Source organism: Meles meles, chromosome 17 (genome assembly GCF_922984935.1).
Source record: "Meles meles chromosome 17, mMelMel3.1 paternal haplotype, whole genome shotgun sequence".
Classification (NCBI taxonomy): Eukaryota; Metazoa; Chordata; class Mammalia; order Carnivora; family Mustelidae; genus Meles; species Meles meles.
Window position 1 is genome coordinate 26,619,685 of NC_060082.1, and position 21,093 is coordinate 26,640,777.

The 21,093-nt window shown below is 50.3% G+C and overlaps 1 protein-coding gene across 12 annotated transcripts in view; it reads left to right on the forward strand.

Annotated features, from left to right (window-relative positions):
- Positions 1-11,766: 11,766 nt before the first annotated feature.
- PLEKHA6 (pleckstrin homology domain containing A6) overlaps positions 11,767-21,093 on the forward strand; it is a 140,957-nt gene continuing 131,630 nt past the window's right edge. For all 12 annotated transcript variants that reach the window (XM_045982824.1, XM_045982828.1, XM_045982825.1 and 9 more), the window contains exons 1-2: positions 11,767-11,897; positions 17,154-17,230. In XM_045982824.1, coding sequence (XP_045838780.1) covers positions 11,815-11,897; positions 17,154-17,230 — 160 coding nt within the window. In that variant the 5' untranslated portion in view covers positions 11,767-11,814. The remainder of the gene's footprint in view (positions 11,898-17,153; positions 17,231-21,093) is intronic.

Sequence of the window (21,093 nt, forward strand, 5' to 3'; positions counted from 1 at the left end):
TAGTGACATGGTCAAACTTGTTCTTTTGGATGACCTCTTGGGTCATTGGGTGGATGGACTGAGCTGAGGAGAAACTAGAAGGGATCAAGTGGAACGTTCTTCTACAAGTATAGATACGAAGTAATGAGCTCAACCAGAGGTATGGTTAGACCGGAAGGGAGGCGTCATAGAGGTATTAGAGTTGGCAGGACGCAGAGACTGATTAGATAAAGGGAAAGGAGAAATTAAAGGTGTGTCATCCTTCCTATCTTTGGTAACAAAGAGGAGGGTGATGTTATTCATTGAGCTAGGGAATTCTGAAAGAGGAGTAGGTTGGTGGAGGGAGATGTAAGAACTCTGCTTTACATGGATAACTGATCATTTTTAGCATCTTCTCCCTCTGTAGGAAGCAGCCAGGTGGGCCATCTAAGGGAGATTCTATAGGGCAGTTCCAGTGGAGGAGGGAAAGGAAGGAACGGCTTGGGTAAAGAGAGATGGAATTCATAGACCAAAAGCAGGTTTGGAATGATTTTCCTGAGCAGAAAATAGCATGGGGGTTTGGAGAGGTCTTAGGAGTAGCTTGGATCAGCACTTGGTTCCCACAAAACTCCTATTCAATTACCCTATCCAAATTTTCCCCCAAGTCTAAGCTTGGTCAAGAATCAGCTGACCCTTGGGCGCCTGGGTGGCTCAGTGGGTTAAGCCGCTGCCTTTGGCTCAGGTCATGATCTCAGGGTCCTGGGATCGAGTCCCGCATTGGGCTCTCTGCTCGGCAGGGAGCCTGCTTCCCTCTCTCTCTCTCTCTGCCTGCCTGTCTACTTGTGATCTCTATCAAATAAATAAATAAAATCTTTAAAAAAAAAAAAAAAAAAAAGAATCAGCTGACCCTTCAAGGAACAGTGAAGGCTTGAGCCAGAAGCATTATGGGGGGTGGCCAGTGTGGACAGAAGATTAAAGGGTCCTTCCTAGATCTTGCAGACTCCTGGGAGCTCCTTATGACTTTAGAGGCTGCGGGAGTGGCTCATAGTGATTGAGATCAAATCTCCTGCCACCCTCGTGGGCTAAGGACCCAGAGCAGATCACATCTTATTTAAAATAATAAAAGATTATGGGGTGTCTGTTTGGCTCAGGCAGTTGAGCATGCAACTCCTTTTTTTTTTTTAAAGATTTTATTTATTTATTTGACAGACAGAGATCACAAGTAGGCAGAGAGGCAGGCAGAGAGAGAGATGGGGAAGCAGGCTCCCTGCTGAGCAGAGAGCCCTATGCGGGGCTTGATCCCAAGACCCTGGGATCATGACCTGAGCCGAAGGCAGAGGCTTTAATCCACTGAACCACCCAGGCACCCCGAGCATGCAACTCTTGATCTCAGGATCATGAGTTCAAGCCCCATGTTTGATATAAAACTTAGTTTAAAAAACGAGAGAAAAAGAAAGCATTATGACATTTCTTACTCCCCAGCATACTCATAACTGTTAGGACTACTCAGTTTAAAAGTTTGATTTATGTATCTGTCTCTCAGTAAACCATAAACTCCTAAAGAATCATAGCTTACTTATGAAAGTGGGCCCAGTGCCTAGCCAGAGCTTGGTTGACTCTCATTAATTTGTTCATTCAATGTCTTTTATGAACACAGTGAGAGAGACCCTGTACTATGGTTGAGTATTCTTTTATTCAGCAAAGATTTACTGAGTACTTACCGTGTGCCGAGCCAAGAGCAGAGAACACAGATGTGAACGAGACTGGCAAGGTCTTTACTCTCAAGCTTATGTCTTAGATGGGGGAGTTGATATACACAAACAAAAAAATGGAACAAGATAGCATCAGGTGGTGATGTAAGCCTTGAAGATAATGGAAGAGAAAAATCTGATAGGGAGAAACTTGGGGAATGACTCTGGACATAGTCATGAGGGTAACTTTGACCTCATACCTGAATGGTAGGAGGGAGTGAATCATGAGGTGATGTGGGGAAGGGAGGGTTGGGAAGAAGGGGGAGTGAACTAGGAGACGATAGTGGAGGGGGATCAAGGGCCAGATCATGCAGAGCTTATAGAAAAAGGAAATTTGGGTTTATTCTAAGTGTAATTGGAGTGTTTGATCTGGTAGGTATGTGGTGCTATAATCATATTTTCTCTTTGTGAAGATCGTCTGGCTATTGTATGAAAAATGAGTGTGCCAAATGAGGAAGGAAGGAGACCAGATGAAGAGGGTATTGGGAGGGTCTAGGTGGGACATGATGGAGGCTTGGACCAGGTGATAGTGGAGGTAGAAAGAAGGTTTATCTGGATGGAGATCCAGCCGATTGGACGTAGAATGTGAGATAATGGAGGAAATCTTGGGTGACTCTTAGGTGAGATGATCAACCATCTTGGTTTGCCTGAGACTGAGGAGTTTCCTGGAACAGGGTTTTCAGGGTTAAAACAAGGACAAGTCCCAGGGAAACCAGGACAGGTGGTCACACTACTCCTAGGTTTCGGGGTCAAGCAATAGAGTGATTATTGATTGTGCCGTATACTGAAATAAAGAGCACTCCAGGAAAACAGATTTGGAGCCATGAATCAAGAATTCTAACATCCATGGGGCGCCTGGGTAGCTCAGTGGGTTAAAGCCTCTGCCTTCTACTCAGGTCATGATCCCAGGGTCCTGGGATCGAGCCCTGCATCGGGCTCTCCGCTCAGCAGGGAGCCTGCTTCCTCCTCTCTCTCTGCCTGCCTCTCTGCCTACTTGAGATCTCTGTCTGTCAAATAAATAAATAAAAATCTTAAAAAAAAAAAAAGAATTCTAACATCCATGTAGAGGACCGGACATCTGGATATATGCATCTGAAGCCCAAGGGAAAGGTTAGATTCCAAGATAGAAATCTGGGAGCCAACAGCATGTGGATGGAATTTAACATGGTGGGGGAGATCACCTAGGGAGAGTGTGTACGTAGAGTATGGAATCAGGTTGAGGGTGAAATTTGGATTCTCCCAACATTTTGAGGTTAAGCAGAAGGGAAGAAGTTATGCAAGAGATTAAGAAGGAATAGCCAGTGAAGTGGGAGGTAAACCAGGAGAATGTGGTATCATGAAGGCCTGGAGGAAAAAAAAGAGTTTCCTGAAGGTAGAATGGCCAAATATAGCCCAGTACAATGAAGACAAAAAAGCGGACTTAAAAGACAGTCCCTGAAAGAGAGAAACCAAGAAACAGACTCTTAACTACAGAGAGCAAACTGGTGGTTACCAGAGGGGAGGAGGCAGAGGGTGGGTGAAATAGTGGTGGGGCTTAAGGAAGGCACATGTCCTGATGAGCGCAGGTGACTGAAATAAAAATAGGAAAGGAAGGGAGGGAGACAGTCCGGGCTCCCAAGGAGTTCTAGTCTTGTGGGGCGACTGAAAGTCCATTGCCATACAGGGATGACCAGCACAGGACACTGGGCAAGGACAGGGGACTCCTCTCTGGGCTGCGCCTTGCAGGAGAGTGGAAAACAAGAACAGTAGAGGCGGGTTCTGCAGCTGGAGGAGCCTCCCCCACCCACAAAGGTATGGGCAACTGTAGGAGTTTCGGGGTTGGCTGGGGGAACAGACAGGGGGTGCCCAGGGCAGGGGCGGGGGTCCAGGTCGCCAAAGATGAGATCCCTAAAGTGTCTGTTGGACTTTGGGAGCTGGAAATCAGTGCTTATCTTTTTAAGCACTTATCAGCCTAGTTTTACCCATGTTCAAGGAGCTGGGGCGGGGGGCAGAAGCCAGACTGTGAGTAATTGGGAGGCACAGAATTGGGCACTGGGAGGAGTGGAAGGAAGGAGAGTAGGGGATCTGGTAGCTGGGGGCCGGGGTGGGCGTGGGGGTGGGGTTCACTGAGTGTGAATGTGCGTGTGTGCGTGTGCGTGTGTACACACGCTTGAGGGGAAAAGACACCAGAAGAGAGGGAACGTGTGACAATACAGGGGAGAGGAGACAGTTGACGGAGAAAGCTGTCTGAGGAGCAGGTGAGGGACGGGCGCTTACAAGATGCGAACACACGGTGGAGAAGATGGAGTTTGGATGCAGGAGGAAGGAGAGCCGGAGGGGCGGAAACACAGGGGAGGTAACACCCATGGGCCTAGGGAGACTGAACTGTGTGGTCCAGTCGAGGCTGTGTCTTCTGACTTCCCTTGTTCCCCCTTGGCTTGCTGATGGGGTCTGTTACAGTGACACTGGCCGGAAGACTGGCCGCACACCCAGCAAGAGGCCGGTGGCAGGTGGAGAGTGAATGACAGGGGCAGCCACCTGGTTCCTTCCTCCGGGGACCTGGGGCGATGCTCTCCTGGGCCTGAGAGCAGCGAAGGGGGACAGATGAGTCGGGAGGGTAGTTTTGCAGCACGCATATGCTGGAGGACAAGCGGATACGCTGGAGGACAAGTGGCGGGATGCTGTGGCCACCTGTGAGTTTGGGCTGATCAGCACAGGAAGTGAAACAAGGCTTTCGCTGACCGATTCGGAGGCAATCTGAGAAGCCAGAGATACTATAGGAAAGCAAGGAAGAGGTGGGAAGGGAAGAGAGGAAGGAGGGTGTTAGAAGGAGCCAAACTATATCAGAAAGTGGGATATTCGAGTTCATGTTTTCCACGTTGGAATAAATCTGGGTGGTCGGACGGTTTAAGGCATGGCCTTGGGTGTGAGGAACTTACCGGAGTGGGGGTGACTGGCCCTGGAGGCGAAGACAGTGAGGCATGGTGGGGTTAGGACACTGGATGGTTCATTCACATGGGCACTGAAATCACCCCAAATGAGAGGGAGACAAGTGTGGAGAGGAAGATGCTGAACCAGGAGCCAAGGTTTCTGACGAGTGTGGGGCAGTGACCAGCAGGTGGGTGGTGGCAGAGACAAGAAGGGAAGAAACCCGTTGGCTGAAGGCCGGAGCCATTTCTACACGGAGATAGAAGCATAATGGTGCCTTATGCACTTACTGAACTAAACTGAGCCAAAGTGCTGTGTTAGTTCCAGGAAATGCCCAAGTCAGCACCAGCTGCCATTTTCTAGGCAAACCCGAGGTCAGACATTAAAGTCAGCAGGGCAAGAACATTGCTTGAGCTGTGGAATTAAGAAAGGACTCTGAGAAGAAGTAACAGGCGGACTCTGGGTCCATCTTGCTGGCTCCACCCGGCCCATCTCTTGCCCCAGCAAAGGACGGACCCTCTTCATCCTCCCCTCCCGCTCTGGGGAGCTGCCAGGGCCAGTGCTCCGCTCCGCGACGCAGTCCTGGCAGGAGAAATCAGCCAGCCATCTTGGGCTGGCATCCTTCCCAGGAGAAGCCAGAGCACAGTCTTTGAGATGGAGCTGAAGGGGGCACATTTCAGGCGCACTTCTCACCCGTGAGCAAGGGCTCATTAGCCAAACCATCATCTTCCCAGGCCCGTTGTCAGACCGTCTTAAAAATAACCTGAGCTGTCTCCCCACCCCTTTGCACGGGAGTGCAAGTCGCTTCCTGCTCAGACAGAACCCACCCAAACCTCAGCCCTTCTAGAACACTCGCACCATCCGCACATTCCTCCTTGGGAGGGATGTGAACACACTCCAGGCTCGCCACTCCCTCTTGTTCTCCGAACTCACTACCTCACATTGCTCACTTTCCTTGCAGATCCCTTCTCATTACCTTGACCTTTGAGAGTTGGAGTGCCTCAGTTTTCAGCCCTTGATCTCCGCCTCCTTCCTACCTGCACTCACTTCCTTTGTGACCTCAACCAGCCTCGTGGCTTTACTACCATCCAGTCACCTCCTTGGCATCCCCACTTGGGTATCTCAGAGGCATCTCCAGCTTAAAATGTTTGGAACGGAACTTGAGTTTCCCCACTCTTTCTCCTGCCACACCCGCTCCTCCCGCAGTCTCCTTCTGCTCAGTCAATGGCAACTCCTTCCTCCAGTGGCTCAGGCCAAACACCTCAGAGTCATCCTGACTCCTCCCTTCCCCTCCCAGCCCGATTACAGTCTCATCTACCAGCCAGTCGTCCGCTCCACCTTCAACAGATACCAAGGATCTCACCCTTTCACGCTGCATCTACTCCACAACACCACGAACTAAGCTGCCCCCATGTCTTGCTTGGATTATTGTAATAGCCTCCTACCTGAAATCTGCTTCAACCCCATTCCAAACAGCAGCCAGAACGATCTTCTAAAAAATGCTAAACCATGAAGATCATGGCTCCCCTCAGGCAACCCTCCTGTGGTTCTCCATCTCATGAAGTATAACACCAAAGTTCCTGACAAAGTTCCTTGAATGATGCAGCCTCCCTCACCTCCTATCCCTCATTCACTCTGCTTCAGCTACACTGGCCTCTTTGTGTCTCAAACATTCCAAGAATGTTTCTGCCTCAGGGCCTTTGCACTGAATTCCTCTGCCTAGAACACATTCTCCCCAAAGCCACATGGTTAGTTCTCTCAGTTCTTCCAAGTTTTCCTTCAAATGTCATTCTTCTCAGTGAGGTCTTTCTGTGTACCCTACATATGGAACATATGGAATGTCAGAGGGCAGCATGTACTGGACTCACGCCTCCTTTACTCTCAGTTGTCCTCAGGAAACTCATCATTGCCTGAGACGATATATATCTGTTAAGCATAAAGTCTATGGGACTTCGTTTTAAAATTCCCGAATCCTCTGTAGCTAGAACAGTGCCTGACCCACAGAAGGTCCCAAATATCTGTGGAGTAATTGCGGCTGAATTCAGTCGGCTGTAGGGAAACCTCAGCATCCTACAGGCTTCTGGGTACCACCACTAGTACAGCGGTTTTCATCATAAAAATGTCCTCTCTCAAGCCCTTCTAGAAGCACTAATTAAGTCACTTGCTTGTCTCGGCCTTTGTGTATTTACACACACTATGGAATCCCAGCTGAGATGTCCCTTGTCTTTCCCCTTGCTTCCTAGTCCCTGTAAGAAAGTCAACAGGGGCAGATGACCTAGTCTGCAGGTGAACATTAACCATGACCATTAATACCAGGACACACTAAAAATTACTCTTGTTGTGATTCTTTATAGAGCAGAGGAACCTGCTGTAATCTTGTAACTATGTAAGCCTCTCAGCCAAATATGTTGACGTGGTAAAGTCAACGTCCTGAAACCTAGCTTTCTGTTGATCAGGTTTTCAGGAGTCCAGAGTTGTGATCCCAGTGTTACTGTGAAATTGTCCCAACTCCGGGTTCTTCCCAGGTTTTCCAGTGTCCTCCAGGGGGAAGATGCAGGTTTCGGACGAGGTGATCAGTAAGATCTTTTCTTGATCTAAAATTGTGGTTTTCTTGGAAGAGAAGCTTCTTGTTCTTGCATCACTAAAAATGCAGCTGGTTATCTCGTTGGTTTTCCCAAAGAAACATTGTTTATACCAAAGGAACAGAAGCACAAGACACTGTGACCTTTGTGTTGGTCCGGGGCAGAAACCCAATTCAAACTGGCCGAAGCCACGAAGGGCACCTACAGGCTGAAATCCCAGGGGTGCAGATTTCAGCAAGCCGGGTCTGGGGGCTCACGGGATGGAAGGGGGTCCTGGTCTCTCTTCACCTTGGACTCCACTTTCTCTTATACTGGTTTCCCTTTCAGCCTTCTGCTTGAGGATCCCAGGAGCACCAAAGTGACAACTGCCAGCTTCAAAGCCAAGAGAAAAAGGGCTTCTACCCAAGAACTCTGGGGTCTTCTTAAAACATACATCTCCTTGATTTGGTCGGAGTCGTGTATCCTCTCCTGAGCCGATCACTATGGCCGGGGGAACAGAAGGTCAGACTAGCCCCATCTGGGTCACAGCCCCACCACCCTGACTCCCAACAGACCTGGGATTGGAGTGAGGCCAGCCCATCCAACCATGCGGGCAGAGAGTAGCAGGAGGGAGGATGTCAGAAGGAAACTCAGGGGGCTATGAACAGAAGAAGGGGATTAGATATTGGACAAGTAAAAATGGTAGACATGTATTTCAGGCCTCATTAAGTGCTGATTTTCTTATAGGTACTGTATTAATTTCCCCTAGCTGCTGTAACAAATCATAATCGGGGCAGCTTAAAACAACCCAGATCTCTTCTCTCAGAGTTCTGGAGGCCAGAAGTCCAAAATCAAGGTGTTGCCTGGCCCACACTCCCTCTGGAGGCTCTGGGGGAAAATTCCTTCTTTGCCTCTTCCAGCTTCTGGTGGCTGTGGCTATTTTTGACTTGGGGCTGTATCAATTCAATCTCTCTCTCTGTGGTCACATTGGACCCCCCCACCCCATCTGTTTCAAAGCTCCCCTAGCCTGTCTCTTATTGAGGACACTTGTCATGGAATTTAAGCACCCACCCAAGTAATCAGGATAATCTCCCCATCTCAGGATCTTTAATTTAATTACAACTATAAAGACCTTGTTTCCAAATAAGGTCACATTCATAGATTCCAGGGGTTTGACATGGACAGCTTTTGGGGGGCTGTTTCTCAACGCACCCCCCATACTAAGCCAGAAGCGTAGTGATATGTAGGTGACTAAGGCCTCAAAATGGATGAGAGAATCAGAATCATTTCTAAATATGACTGATGTATTTTATCCAGGTGCTTTGTTGCCTTTTAAAGAAGTAAAATAAAAATTGCTGCAGGGAAAAACAAGCGACTAAATTTTTAACCAGCCCACAAAGCATGCACAGTTTTTATCTCAACAGACTAACGCTCCTGCCCTCTTCAACAGGTAACTGTCGAAACAATGGTTGTTTTTATTTGCGCTCTGTACTCCTTTTCTGCCTTATTTTTAGCTCCTTTAATAAAATATCTTTTGTTTGTTTGTTTTATTTATTTGAGAGAGCAGGAGCAGGGGGAGCAGCAGAGGGAGAGGGTGAAGTCAACTTTCCACTGAGCTGGGAGCCCGGTGCGGGGCTGCATCCCAGGACTCAGAGATCATGACCTGAGCTGAAGTCAGATGCTTAACCAGACTGAGCTACCCGGGCGCCCTTAAAATGTCTCTCTTAGCAGTATTAATACTGATCATAACTGAAAAACAAGATCTTGAACGTACAAAAATCGCTGGTGAGAATACAGCACAATTGGAAAAGTATTTTCAAAACTGATTTATTTCAAACAAGTGAAAAAGAAAACTTCAAAATCTCAACTGCCAGCCTTTTCTTGTCTAGGTAAAGGTTCCAAGGAACCCCAGGCTGGATTAGAGATACATAATGCAAAAATCTCATGAAGAAATCAACAGGAACCCCTATACCTCAAGGAAGACAGTGGCAGAATACATGTTTTCAAATATATGTCATTTCATCCCTGTTTCCACCCACATTCGGCCCAAGCACCTGCCTTTACTGGTTGCTCAGGTTGGACTGGAAGTGCACAGGCTGCTGGTATTTTCCCTGGGGGCATCTTGGCAGTCAGTCTGGTGGTTCAGATCCTTCCATATCACAGGGGCTGGGAGGTGGCTCCGTGCTGCATTGGCAGGACGAGTCTTACAGGTGTTTCACGAGACGGGGGACTGGAGTTGGAGGGGGGTCTGATCCCTGACCCTTCCAGGCTCCCCAGCTCTGGAACTCAGGGGCACAGATCCTCACCTACAAGTCTCAGTCCTAGCTCTGCTTTGCTGTCCAGTGAAGTTTTCTCAGCTAGAAGCCCACTGGCCCTGAGAAGGGAGGAAAAAGCTGGGTGTTAGAGGCTCTGGTATTCTTCCGCATCTGTAGAATGGGCTCAGCTTCCACCTGGCACCCAGGAAATCAACTTGCATACGTCAGCAGAGTGAATTCCCGGAGTTGGAGGCACAATGACATAATGGCAAGAGTTCTGGCCTGGACATGGTGGGCAGAGCCTTCTCTGCCCCCACTTGCTCAGTGACCTTAATCAGCCTCTTCTCATCGTAGCTTCTCAGTTTCCCTTCTTTAACACAAGGATTGGACTAGATGTTCCCTGAGGCATCTTCCAGCTTCATTATCTAGGAGCTGTGTACACATTATGTCCAGTTTGAGCACTGGGATACCTGGGAAGACTCACTGTTTCTTTTTTTCAGAAAACATTCCCTACACACACCCCGATGAGGCTGATGGCTCTATTCAGCAGACCCCCCCCACCCCAAATGAGGCCCAAAAGTACAGGAATGGGGTTAGAGTTAAGAGTCGTTCCCAGCGAGGGGCCCTGGGTGGCTCTGTTGGTTTAGGGACTGACTCTCAGTTTTGACTCAGGTTATGATCTCAGGATCCGGAGCCTGTGACCGGCTCTGCGCTCAGGAAGGGAGTGTGCTTCGGATTCTATCCCCCTCCCATCTCCCTCCTCCTCGGCTCCTCCTCCTCGATTTCTCTTGAAAAATAAATAAATAAATAAAATCTTTTGAAAAATTAATAAAAAAAAGAGTTGTTGCCAGCTCTGGCAGCATCGGTCATTCACCAAACATGAATTAGGTGTCCAAGTCGGTGCCAGGGCTGTAAAGACGCATAAGATGAGCTCCTGCCTTGAGCAGGAGCCCAAGGAAGGAGACAGATGAGTAAATCAAAGATTGCATTTCAGTGTGATAAGTTCCACCATAGGATTATTAATAAGGCATCATGACACATAGAGGATGGATATACAAATGTATCTGGGGTGTAGTCAAGCAAGCATGGCTTCCTGGAGGAGGTGACACACGGGCAGACACAATTTCCTAGGAGGAACAGGGATCGAATCCCATAGAATGCTCCCAGGAAGGAGGCTCACTCAACAGACACTTGGCAGCTGCCATGCAACACATTGCTTCCGCTAAAGGCAGGCGTCTCTCTCATTTGTCTAATGGTTCCCTTGGGTCTAACACACGGATCAGAACGGTGTGCCTCTAATGGGAGCCCCAGGGGCAGGTTCCCGGTAAGCTAGGGAAGCTCACTGAACCCCAGCTTTGATACGGACAGACAGCAGAACTCTGGGTCCAGCAATATCATTTTTGATATGCCAGTTTTGAATGCGTACAACCTGTATTCTGTGCACGGAACAAATCCCCCGCCCCTTCCCTTTTCCTTTTCTGGTGCGAGTTAGGGGGAAGGGACATAAAAGCTGTTGGTTTCTGAGTGTGTTCTAAGGTCTCACTCCGATTCCCCTTAGTCACGGCAGGCTTCTTGGAGGAAGTGCTCAGAAACAAAAGTAAGAACTAGCTTGACTAATGAGGCTGACATCCAGGGCCCCTCGCTGCCCACACCCGTGCGTACCACCCTTCCCGGCATCTGACCTTTGTTCCTCGGCTAACCTCCCGCCAAGTAGAACCAGCTTTGACCACTCGCCCTTTTCCGTTCGGCGGCTGGACATGTCCCCTCGGTCCGTGATTCAAAGCTCTTTCGGCCAAACTGGTTCTCCGCGCCCCGCGCCTGGGGTTGGGGACCTGCGGGGGGGCCCCGGATCCTCCCGCTGGCTGTGAATTACCTTCCGCGGCGGCGGCGGCGCGGCCCCGCCTCCCCTCGGCCGGCCGGCGGTTCAAGTGCAGGTTCGCAGCTGGGAGCGAGAGGCGACACCCCTCGCTCGCGCAGAGCAACCTGCTCCTTGGGCGGCTGCGGGCGGGAGGGACAGCGCCCGGCGCGGCGCCCAGCGGTCGGCGAGGGAGCGTCGGAACCCCCCGGCGCGCCGATTGCCCGGCGTTAAGTTGAGGAGGCGTCCGAAGCGGGCTCCGGGCTGGGAGGCGGCTGCTGGAGCGGGAGCCCGGCCCGGCCCGGCCGGGGTTAAGTCTCGCTGCTCCCCGCTGCCCGGCTGGCGGCCCGCCGCCTTCAGTGAGAGGCCGGCGCCCGGCGGGGACCCCTCTGCTGCCTCCGCTGCCTCCTCCGCCCCCCACCCCGCCCCGCCTGCGGGAGGGCGGACAGTGGGGGTCGCTGGGCAGGAAGCCCCCCCCCCGCGCGCCCCGGGGGGGCCCGGAGCGAGAGGGGCTTCTGGACGCCGAGATGGCGGATGAGATTGACTGGCTGGACTTGCCCGGCCGGTGGACCTACGGAGTTGACCGCGGTGGGAGAGTCTTCTTCATCAAGTACGTTGGTCCCTCTCGTTTTGCCATTTTATTTTTTTTCTTTCGAGTTGTCCAACTTGGAAGGTGGCAGGGCTGGGGGCGGCTGAGCGGTAGGGGGAAGCGGTGGCTGGAACAGCGGGCATGACTAATAAGTTTATCACCATGCCTGTTTGAATGCGCCTCCCGCCTTTTCCTCAATGGGTCAAAGTCCAGCCTCGGCTGGGGCCTGCCCTCCTCTGGAAAGGCAGGGTGCAGGCGGGGCAGGTGCGGGCCTTTCCGGCTCCGCCCACCGCCCCCCCCACCCCCCCTCCACCCCCGTCACAGGGGGCCACTGGCCGCCCAGAAGAGGATGCATGGACCCAGTGCCCAGCGGGCCCATCCTTCCTTTCTACTCCGTCCAGTGAAAGGGCCAGGTGGCCATTCTTTCTTTTGCCCCCTCCCCCGATTTTCCTGGGAGAACACTTGGCTGAGTGACATCACATGCGGAGACCCTGCCTCTGTCGCTAGTTCCCGGCCTTGCCTTACCCCAGGACTTGGTGTTCCCAGGCCAGCAGCCCCTCTCCCTTCCTGCTTCTTTCTGGGGCTGTGGTCAAGGGGAAGGAGAAGATGCCCACAGTGCATTTGGCGTTCTTTAGAGAGAGGAAGCCTTTGCTGTTCTCCGTAATATATGAGGACTGTTATATTAATTTCATAAACCAAAATGGCTCTGGCATAATCTCATTATAACAGAGTGGCCCCGCTGGTGCTATTTTGGCCCGCTCCTGCTATAGTCGTTCTTTGCCAGGATAGAAATCTCCTGATAATACAGCAAGTCTAGAAGGACAGCATTCTCAACTGTTACCCACCGCGATGGGTTTTTTCCCTTCCTCAAGATAGTCACTCACAGAACATGAGAGCTGAAAGGAACCTCGGCTGCAGCCCCCTCGTTTCTCAGATGGGGAAGAGAGGTCTACGGAGATGCAGAGTCCTTGTGTGAGATCAAATCACTTGCTAATCGGAGCTCAGATTCAGCTCCGGACCCGCGGACTTTAGTGCCCTGCCTTCCCCCCTACCCCTGACCCGCTTTTGCAGGAGCCTTGGAGCTTCCACACCTGCTTTAGGTCCTTCTGTAATTAGCATCACCATGATCATAATTGATGCTGTAATTAGATTATCTTAGAAATGAACTCCACGGAAGTTCTTGACCCTGGGTCAGAACTTCCCTGGTATTAAAACTGTAGTCCCTTTGGTCTGTGGTTTGAGACTTTGGAGTCCATAAAAATCACCTGAGGAATTTATGAGAATAGGCCGATTCCTGAGCCCCACCTCCGGAGACAGCGAGTCCCACCTGGGGTAGAGTGTTTCCATGAGCTCCCCGGCCCACGTGGTTAATTTGCCTCTTCTTGTCTTCCTTCCCAAACTCTCACTGGCCTTCCAGCTTCTCTTTCTCTCCATGAACATTTGAGCGGTCCCTCTGTGTGTGGTACACCGCTTGGCATTAGAGAGAAAACCCAGTAAGAGACAGGTTTTCCCCTGAAGGTGGTAGGGAGAAAATGCAGATAAATACTTAGGAAATAAGAAGGTATCTTCTAGAGGTATTTGCATGATGGTCTAGGAACACAAGGAAGAAAGAGCTAGCCTTCTCCTTTCTCCAGGGAGTGGAGGGAGGGCCTTCCGGAGGAGACCTTTGAGCTTATTCTGGAGCAGAGGACCCGGGAGAAAGGGGCCCTAAAGCAGAGGCCTGTGGGAAGGCGGGTGTCAGCGGGTGCCAGGGCACACATTGTCTAGAACACTCTGAGGGGGTCAGTGGACATGGAGCAGGGGCTACTGGGGTGCTGCAGAAGAGGGGGCAGGATGCATGGGAAGGGGCAGCTTTGGAGAGGCCTTGTGTATTTGCTTAAGGGCTTTGAATGTGGTCCCGCAGGTGGTGGGAATCCAGAGGGGATTTTTCAAAGAGGCTCGTTATACTTAGACCTGGAAGGGTCCCTCTGGCAGCCGGGGGTGGGGGGTGGGGCGCAGGTGACAGTTTGAACGCAGAACACAGAGGTGGGGGGGAGAAACTTGGCATATGGAGGCAGTCAGAGGCAACGGCCAAAGTCCATGAGAGAGCTGACGGGTTGGATTTCAGCAGTGAGGATGGACGGAGAGGATACAGAAGTCTGTAGGAGTAGAAGCGGGGGTGTTCATTTACTGCCTGAGTGTGGGAGAAGAGAGGGACAAGGAAAAATAAAAAATGAATCTCAGAGATTTTAACTAGAGTTTGACGGAGATCAAGAATATGAGGAACAGGTTTTAGGGGGGAGTACACGTTCAGGGGGAAGTATTGAACTTGAGGTCCTCGTGGGACCAGCAGGAAGTGATGTCTGACAGGCAACATGAGGTACAGGATGTTCAAGAGAGTGGCCTGGGCTGGAGAGGGAGTCCTGGGGGTCACTTACTGCATAGGGATGGAACCATCCAGAAGCGTGTGACCAAGAAGACAGGGGTGCCCGGGCAGAACCAGCACTGAAGGAAGGGATAGAGGAGCAGGGACCAGCGATCTCAGGATGAACAGCACCAGGGCCAAGGAAGGACATTGCCCTAGAAGGCTGGGGTTGCCGGGGGGTGGGTGGTTGGGGAGCGGTGTTAGGAGGAAGGAATGGCCAATACGGAAAGACCAAATGAGCTGAAGATTGGAGAGCATCTGTTGGATTTAGGAACTGGGGAGCTCTTTAATGACCTTTAGGAAATGCGGTTTCAGGGAAGGACTGAGGACAGAAGCCAGATTGCAGAGGATGGATGAGAGGGAGAGCAGGTAGAGACAGCTTGAAGGGATTAGTTTCCAAGAAGGATGCTGGGCCGGTAAGAAGAGGAGCCTGAGGCAGGAAGGAGGAAGGGGAGAAGGCATTGAGAGGGAAGCGGGTGTTCAGACTGGAAGACACAGACCAGAGTGGGGCTAAAGGGGTGATTACCTGAGAGAGAGAGAAGTTGAAGATATGACCCTATGATGCTCAATAGAATGAGGCTCCAGAAAAGCCAGGCACTGATGGGGACTATAACCCAGGCAGAAGCCACTTTCTCCTTAGTACAGAAGCAAGTATTAAGGTGGGGATATGGGTATGTTTGGGGGGTTGCTGGTTGGGCGTATTGAGGAAGCTCTTGCCTCATGGTTTCTATTTTTCTTGAAGTAAGCCATACAGATTGTCCATTGAGAATGGGGGCAGGGGAGAGAAGGAGACGCAGGGGAGGGCCTTGAGGCTGGTGGGGAAGCTTTAGAACACTCTGCAAATGGCAGCTGGCTGGGGCCCCTGAAGAAGATTCCAGGAGGCCCGTAGCGCCCAGCGAAGCATGGGGACGGTGGGTTTGCAGTGACATCGGTCCTCCCAGTTTTATAGTTTCCTGTCAGCCCAAAGCTGGGGTGGAGACAGCCCAGGATTGCATCGTTCTGGGCCAGGAACTGATAATGGAGAGCAGCAGCAGAACACGGGGAGGAAGTTGAAGGTGTGGTGGGATTGTGTCCACCTCTGCGACCCTGGGATGGTCCATGATATCCAGGAGGGGTGGCGGTAGTCGTGCGGTCTGAGGGAGCAACTGCGGGAGGAGAGGAGGAATTGGGGCTGAGACCTGTGGGCCCCGCATACTTACAATTTAGCACGGGCGGCCTTTCCCCTCCCTGGGCTTCCTCTCCCACAGCATCCCAGGACCGAAGCCCACATCATAGGGCATCACCGAGGGCTCTGGGGACACCAGAGCAGCGACTCTGTTTCTTCTCTCCTCCTCAGAGGCCTGAGTCAGCTGGGGAATCCCCCCTTGTATGTAGCAGGTGTCTAGACTTAGGGGGACAGTACTGGAATCCAGTGAAAAGAAAGCCTGTGTCCACACGAAGACCTAGACACAGAGATTCATAATTCATAGCAGCTTTATATGTAATGTTCCAAACTGAAAACCACCCGAATGTCCATGACCATGGTATAGCCTATGATGGAATATATGACTGATGATGACTCAGTAATGAAACAGAATCAGCTATGAACACATGCGGCCTCAGGAAAGGAGGAGAAAGAGGAAAGAAAGGGAAGAGAGAAAAGAAGGAGGAAGAAAAGAAAGAAAGAAGTCAGACAAAGGAATCTAGCTTGCATGATTCCATTTATATAAAGGTCTAAAACTTGAGAACATGCAGACTAATCTGTAGTGACAGGAAGCAGATCAGTTGTTGCTTGGGGGAGGAATTGCAAGGGGACACAAAGAAAAATTGGGGGAGTCACATCTTGATTTTGGGGATAGTTTCACTGGACACATGTCAAAACTTTGAATTGTACATTTTAAGTATGTGCAGTATTGTATATCTTACTTGAATAGAAATTTAGTGGAACCCTTCTTAGTGGGGTTTACTATATTAATTAAAGCATTAATGATACTTTGAAATCAGTGAGTGGAATCCCATCCTGGGCCCAACGGCCCCACCCTAAAGCCTGGATGATACAGGTGATCTGAGGGTCCTCTCCTCCGCGACCTTGGATTACCCGAGAAAGTCAGATGCTTCCTGCCAGGTCCCATCTGGCTCTGCAAAACTGAGTCTCACTTGGTTGGGGACGTGGTGAGAAATGCTGATGGGTTCATCTGCCTTCCGACCCAGACCCAGAGGATCTGCAGTGGTGGGGAGCCCACTTTGCTGGGAGTAAGATATTAGAATGGGGGCTTCTTTACTAATTGATTGTATGATTTGAGGCAAGTTCCTTAACCTCTGGAGCCTCAGATTCATCATCTGTAAAACTCCCAGTATGAGGGACTGTCGTGAATGAAACCGTTTGGCACTGAAGATGCTCAGGGACCCGGCCTCCTCCTTTCGTATCCATTGAGAAGCTGCCGGTTAAGGACCTTCCCAGTTCTCCCCAGAGACTTCACCAGTCACCTCAAATGTCCCCTCTCTAGTGAAGTCTTCATGCTGTTCCCCTTCCTTAATTTCATCCTAATTAGTGCTCCTTCCTCTGTAGTGGGATAATGCTCTCTACGCAGAGCTGTAGTAAGGATGCCATATACTTCCTGTTCCGTCTTTTTGCAACCATTTTTTCTGTGTCTGTTGCCCCCGCGGGTTATAAATTCTTCGAGGTCAGGGTTGGTTGTTACTCATTTCCGAATCCTCAGTGTCCGCCCAGGCAATGCTTTGTGAATGAATGAACGAATGAATGAATGGTGGTGTGGATTCGCTCATCTCAGGTGTGTGGGATGGGACAGTCAGTGTTGATGTGACTTTGGAGAAGAGTGTGCTAATCAGGGAGGCCTTCTCGTATATGACACTTTCTTATTGGTCTTCTGCAGTGACGAGGAAAAGTCAACCAGCTGGGTGCACCCTGGCACGGAATCCCCCATCCAGAGCGGACACTCCTCCAGCCCAGGTAAGGAGCTCGGCTGTCCCTGCCTTTGCAATCGAGGAGGAAGCCGCGGCTTGAAGCAGCGTCACACATCCCCTGCCCTGACTTTGCTTCTGACTTCTACTTTTTCCCATGGATGGATTCAGCTTAGCATTTGGACCTCCATCTGGGGGAGGGTGCAGGAGCATTGGTACTCAGCTTGGGGTCCTTCCAGGTTTCCAGCTCTACAATTAGTATGTGGGACAGGCCTTGGGAGGTGCAGATTTGACTCTCTCGCATCCCCCTGCCCAATCAGAAAATCCTGTCCATCTTCAGAGCTCCTGACCGAGGCAGAACCCCAGCTCGTGGTGCTGTACCATAGGACCATATGCCGTGACGGAAACGTTCTCTCTCTGTGCTGCCCAATGGAGTCGCCATTAACCCCGTGTAGTTGCTGAGCAATTGACATGTAATTAGTGTGGTGGAGGAACTGAATTTTAAATTTGAATGAGTTTAAACTTAATCGTCCCACCTGGCTAGTAGGAACACCCTCACATTGGGGAGAACATGAAAGAAAAGGAGTCAGGGCCCACATTGGTGGCTTACTATGGAGAGGACTCCATTGCTAGCCCCAGAGAACCTGGCAGGCCAGTGACAAAGTGGGGACATGTACAGGCAAGATTTCTGTCTAAATTGGGAAGGGAGAGACATCCAGAAGGAGAAGGGCTGGGTTGCTTCAGGTGGACAAGCGGTCATCTTCAGAATGCCACCACTCACTGCCCGCACTGGCCTTCGAGCCCTTTGCCTGACCGCACACCAGACATGTGGTTCCAGGAGTTGTGATCATTCGTGGGGTGCTGCTGCACACATTGGGTTAAGGTATTGGCCTGCCCAGAGCCTCCTTTGTTTGATATTCTGGGTTGGAGTCGTTGTGTTGTTAGAGCTGGAAGGGACTTCAGGGACCCTGGAGCCCAACTCCTTTTAAAGGTGGGAATGTTGAAGAGCAGAGAGGAAGTGTCTGGCTCAGGGCCACTGAGCTAGTAAGTGAAGCTGTGTTGGGGTTAAATGCCTAAGCGCTAGAGGCGGAGGGACCTGAGCTCAAATCTCGGCTCTACTTTCTATGAGTGTGGTCTTGAGCAAGGGGTTGAAATCTTCTAGGACCTGGCTTCTTCATTCATAAGCCAGGGATCGGATTATGACCCTCCGAAGATTATTGCAAAGGCTACCGAGAGAATCACCGTCCGCAGTGGGGACTGCTGCTCTTACTGTCATTATTCTTATTTTTGACATGAAGCAGGGCCTCTGGACCCCAAGGCGGGGCTGCGTTCTTCTTCTGGGTTGGTGTTTTTGCTGCTGTCAGTGTTTAAAATCTAATTCCATCTATCTCACTATGACTCCAGGGAGGATTGGAAGATGAATAAGAGCCTTCAAGCCAATTATTTCATTTGGGGCTGCAGCCAACTGGTTATCTGAGGCTGGGAAGGGGTTAAGATGCCCCTGAAGCTTGCCGGGAGGGCAGCTGCCTCCGCGGGCACTCCGCCTGGACAGGAATATAAGCTCTCTTGGTGTTGCCCGGGCAGAGAGGGCAGTGTGGAGGGAAGTTGCTGGAAAAGGCAGGGGCCATAATCCACACTGGCCTCCTTCCCAGGCACATCACAGTGGCAGGATTATTTATGATTCTGACCCAATGGGGATCCCTCTCCTTGGGGAGACTGCCAACCCACGCCCTTCTGAATGGGAACGTCCTCCCACAGGGACGGAGGGGGAACAAGTAGCATTTATGGAGCAGCACAGAGGAAAGAATGTCAGCTTTGGAAGCAGGAGACCAGACTCACAGCCTGGCCCAGACACTTCCTGTGTGACCTTAAGCAAGGTGATTAACCTCTCTGGGCCTCAGTTTCCTCATCGATAAAAATGTTCAAGCCGATGCTTATTATATACCGTGCAAATTAAATGTGCTAACCGTGGTAGAATGTGTAGCTTAGAGGAAGGAAGCCCTACGGGGTGGCTGGTGTTATAGTTTCTATGGACCAGGTCCTGAGAGGGGAGGTGGGCTTCTTGGCTTTCCTGCCACATCGAAGCAGCAGCATCACCACCAACAGCAAGAAGGAAATACAGACCCTCTAAAGAGAGGTGAGTAAAATGACTGCTAGCAACTGGGCCCACCACGCTATAGAATAGCTTTGTTTTATAAAAGCTCATACGCAAGGCACATGTTTGGCCCGACCAGAAAGGTAGCCGTGATTGTCAAGAGAATCCCCACCCGTTTTGCAATATATCAGCCACAGGGCTCTTGCACGGCCAAAAGGATGGATCTCTACCAGCGCCCTGCCTGTCCCCACCTCTGACAGTGGTTTCCCTTGAGTTTCTCAGAAGACTCCCCCCTCTGCTTCTGGGTGGAGGTATCCTGTTGGCCAGGGAGGCAGGATTTTTGAGGGGGAGGATGGGTAGGACAAAACGGTACCCAACAGAGCATCCTTTGGAGACACAGGGGCTGCCGGCACCTGTAGGGATTGCCCGGGCCCCTCTGAGCTGGGGTCAGCTTCCTCAGCTGTTCAGTTCTTGCTCCCCCTGTAAGCCTGCAGTTCTCTGCTCTGAGCATTTCCATGGATCATTTTTTTCAGAGGTGCTAGTCAAAAAAACGTTTTTATAGATCATTCAGACAGGAAATCAGTAAGGAAACATCGGCCTTAAATGCCACAGACCTAAAATGAACTTGATAGATATATACACAACAGTCCACCTCAGGCCAGCAGGACACGCACTCCTCTGGCACGCACACGGAACGCCCTCCACACTAGATCATATGTCAAGACACAAAACAAGTCCCAGTGCATTAAAAAGATGGAAATAATATCAACGTCTTTTCTTACCACGATGGTATGAAAGTGCAGATCAATTATAAGAAGAACACAAAAATGACAAATATATGGAGACTGAATAATGCGTTACTGACCAACCAGTGGGTCAACCAAGAAATCAAAGGAGAAATGGAAAAAATACCTTGAGACAAATGGAAACAGAAATACGGCATTCCAGGGGCACCTGGGTGGCTCAGTGGGTTAAAGCCTCTGCCTTCGGCTCAGGTCATGATTCCAGGGTCCTGGGATCAAGCTCCACATCAGGCTCTCTGCTCTGTGGGGAGCCTGCTTCCTCTTCTCTCTCTCTTTGCCTGCCTCTCTGCCTACTTGTGATCTCTGTCTGTCAAATAAATAAATAAAATCTTAAAAAAAAAATATGGCATTCCAAAATCCCGGGGGTGTAGCAAAAACAGCTCCAAGAGGAAAGTTTGTAGCAATATGGACGTACCTCAGGAAACAAGAACATCTCAGATCACCAATCCAACTTTACACCTAAAGGAAATGAAAAAAGAGTAACAAACGAAGCCCAAAGTTAGTAGAAGGAAGGACATCACAAAGCTCAGAGTGGAAATCATTGAAATGGACACCAGAAAGACAATAGAAAAGATGAACAAAATTGATAAAACTTTAGCCGGACTCACCAAGAAAAAGAGGGCTCAAATAAGTCAAATCAGAAATGAAAGAGAAGTTACAACTGATACCTCAGAATTACAAAGGATCATAAGATACCACAATGAACAATAATACGCCAACAAATTACACAACCTAGAAGGGAGGGATACATTCCTAGAAACGTGCCATCTTCTGACACTGAATCACAAAGAAATAGTAAATGTGAATGCAGTGATTACAGTAAGAAGATTAAATCCATAATCAAAAACCTCCCAACAAAAACCGAGCACCAGATGGCTTCACTAGGAAATTCTACCAAACAATCAATGAATTAATACCGATCTTCTCAAACTCTTCCAAGAAATTGAAGAGGAGAGATTGCTTCCAAATTCATTTTATAAGGCCAGCATTACCCTGATAACAAATCCAGACAAA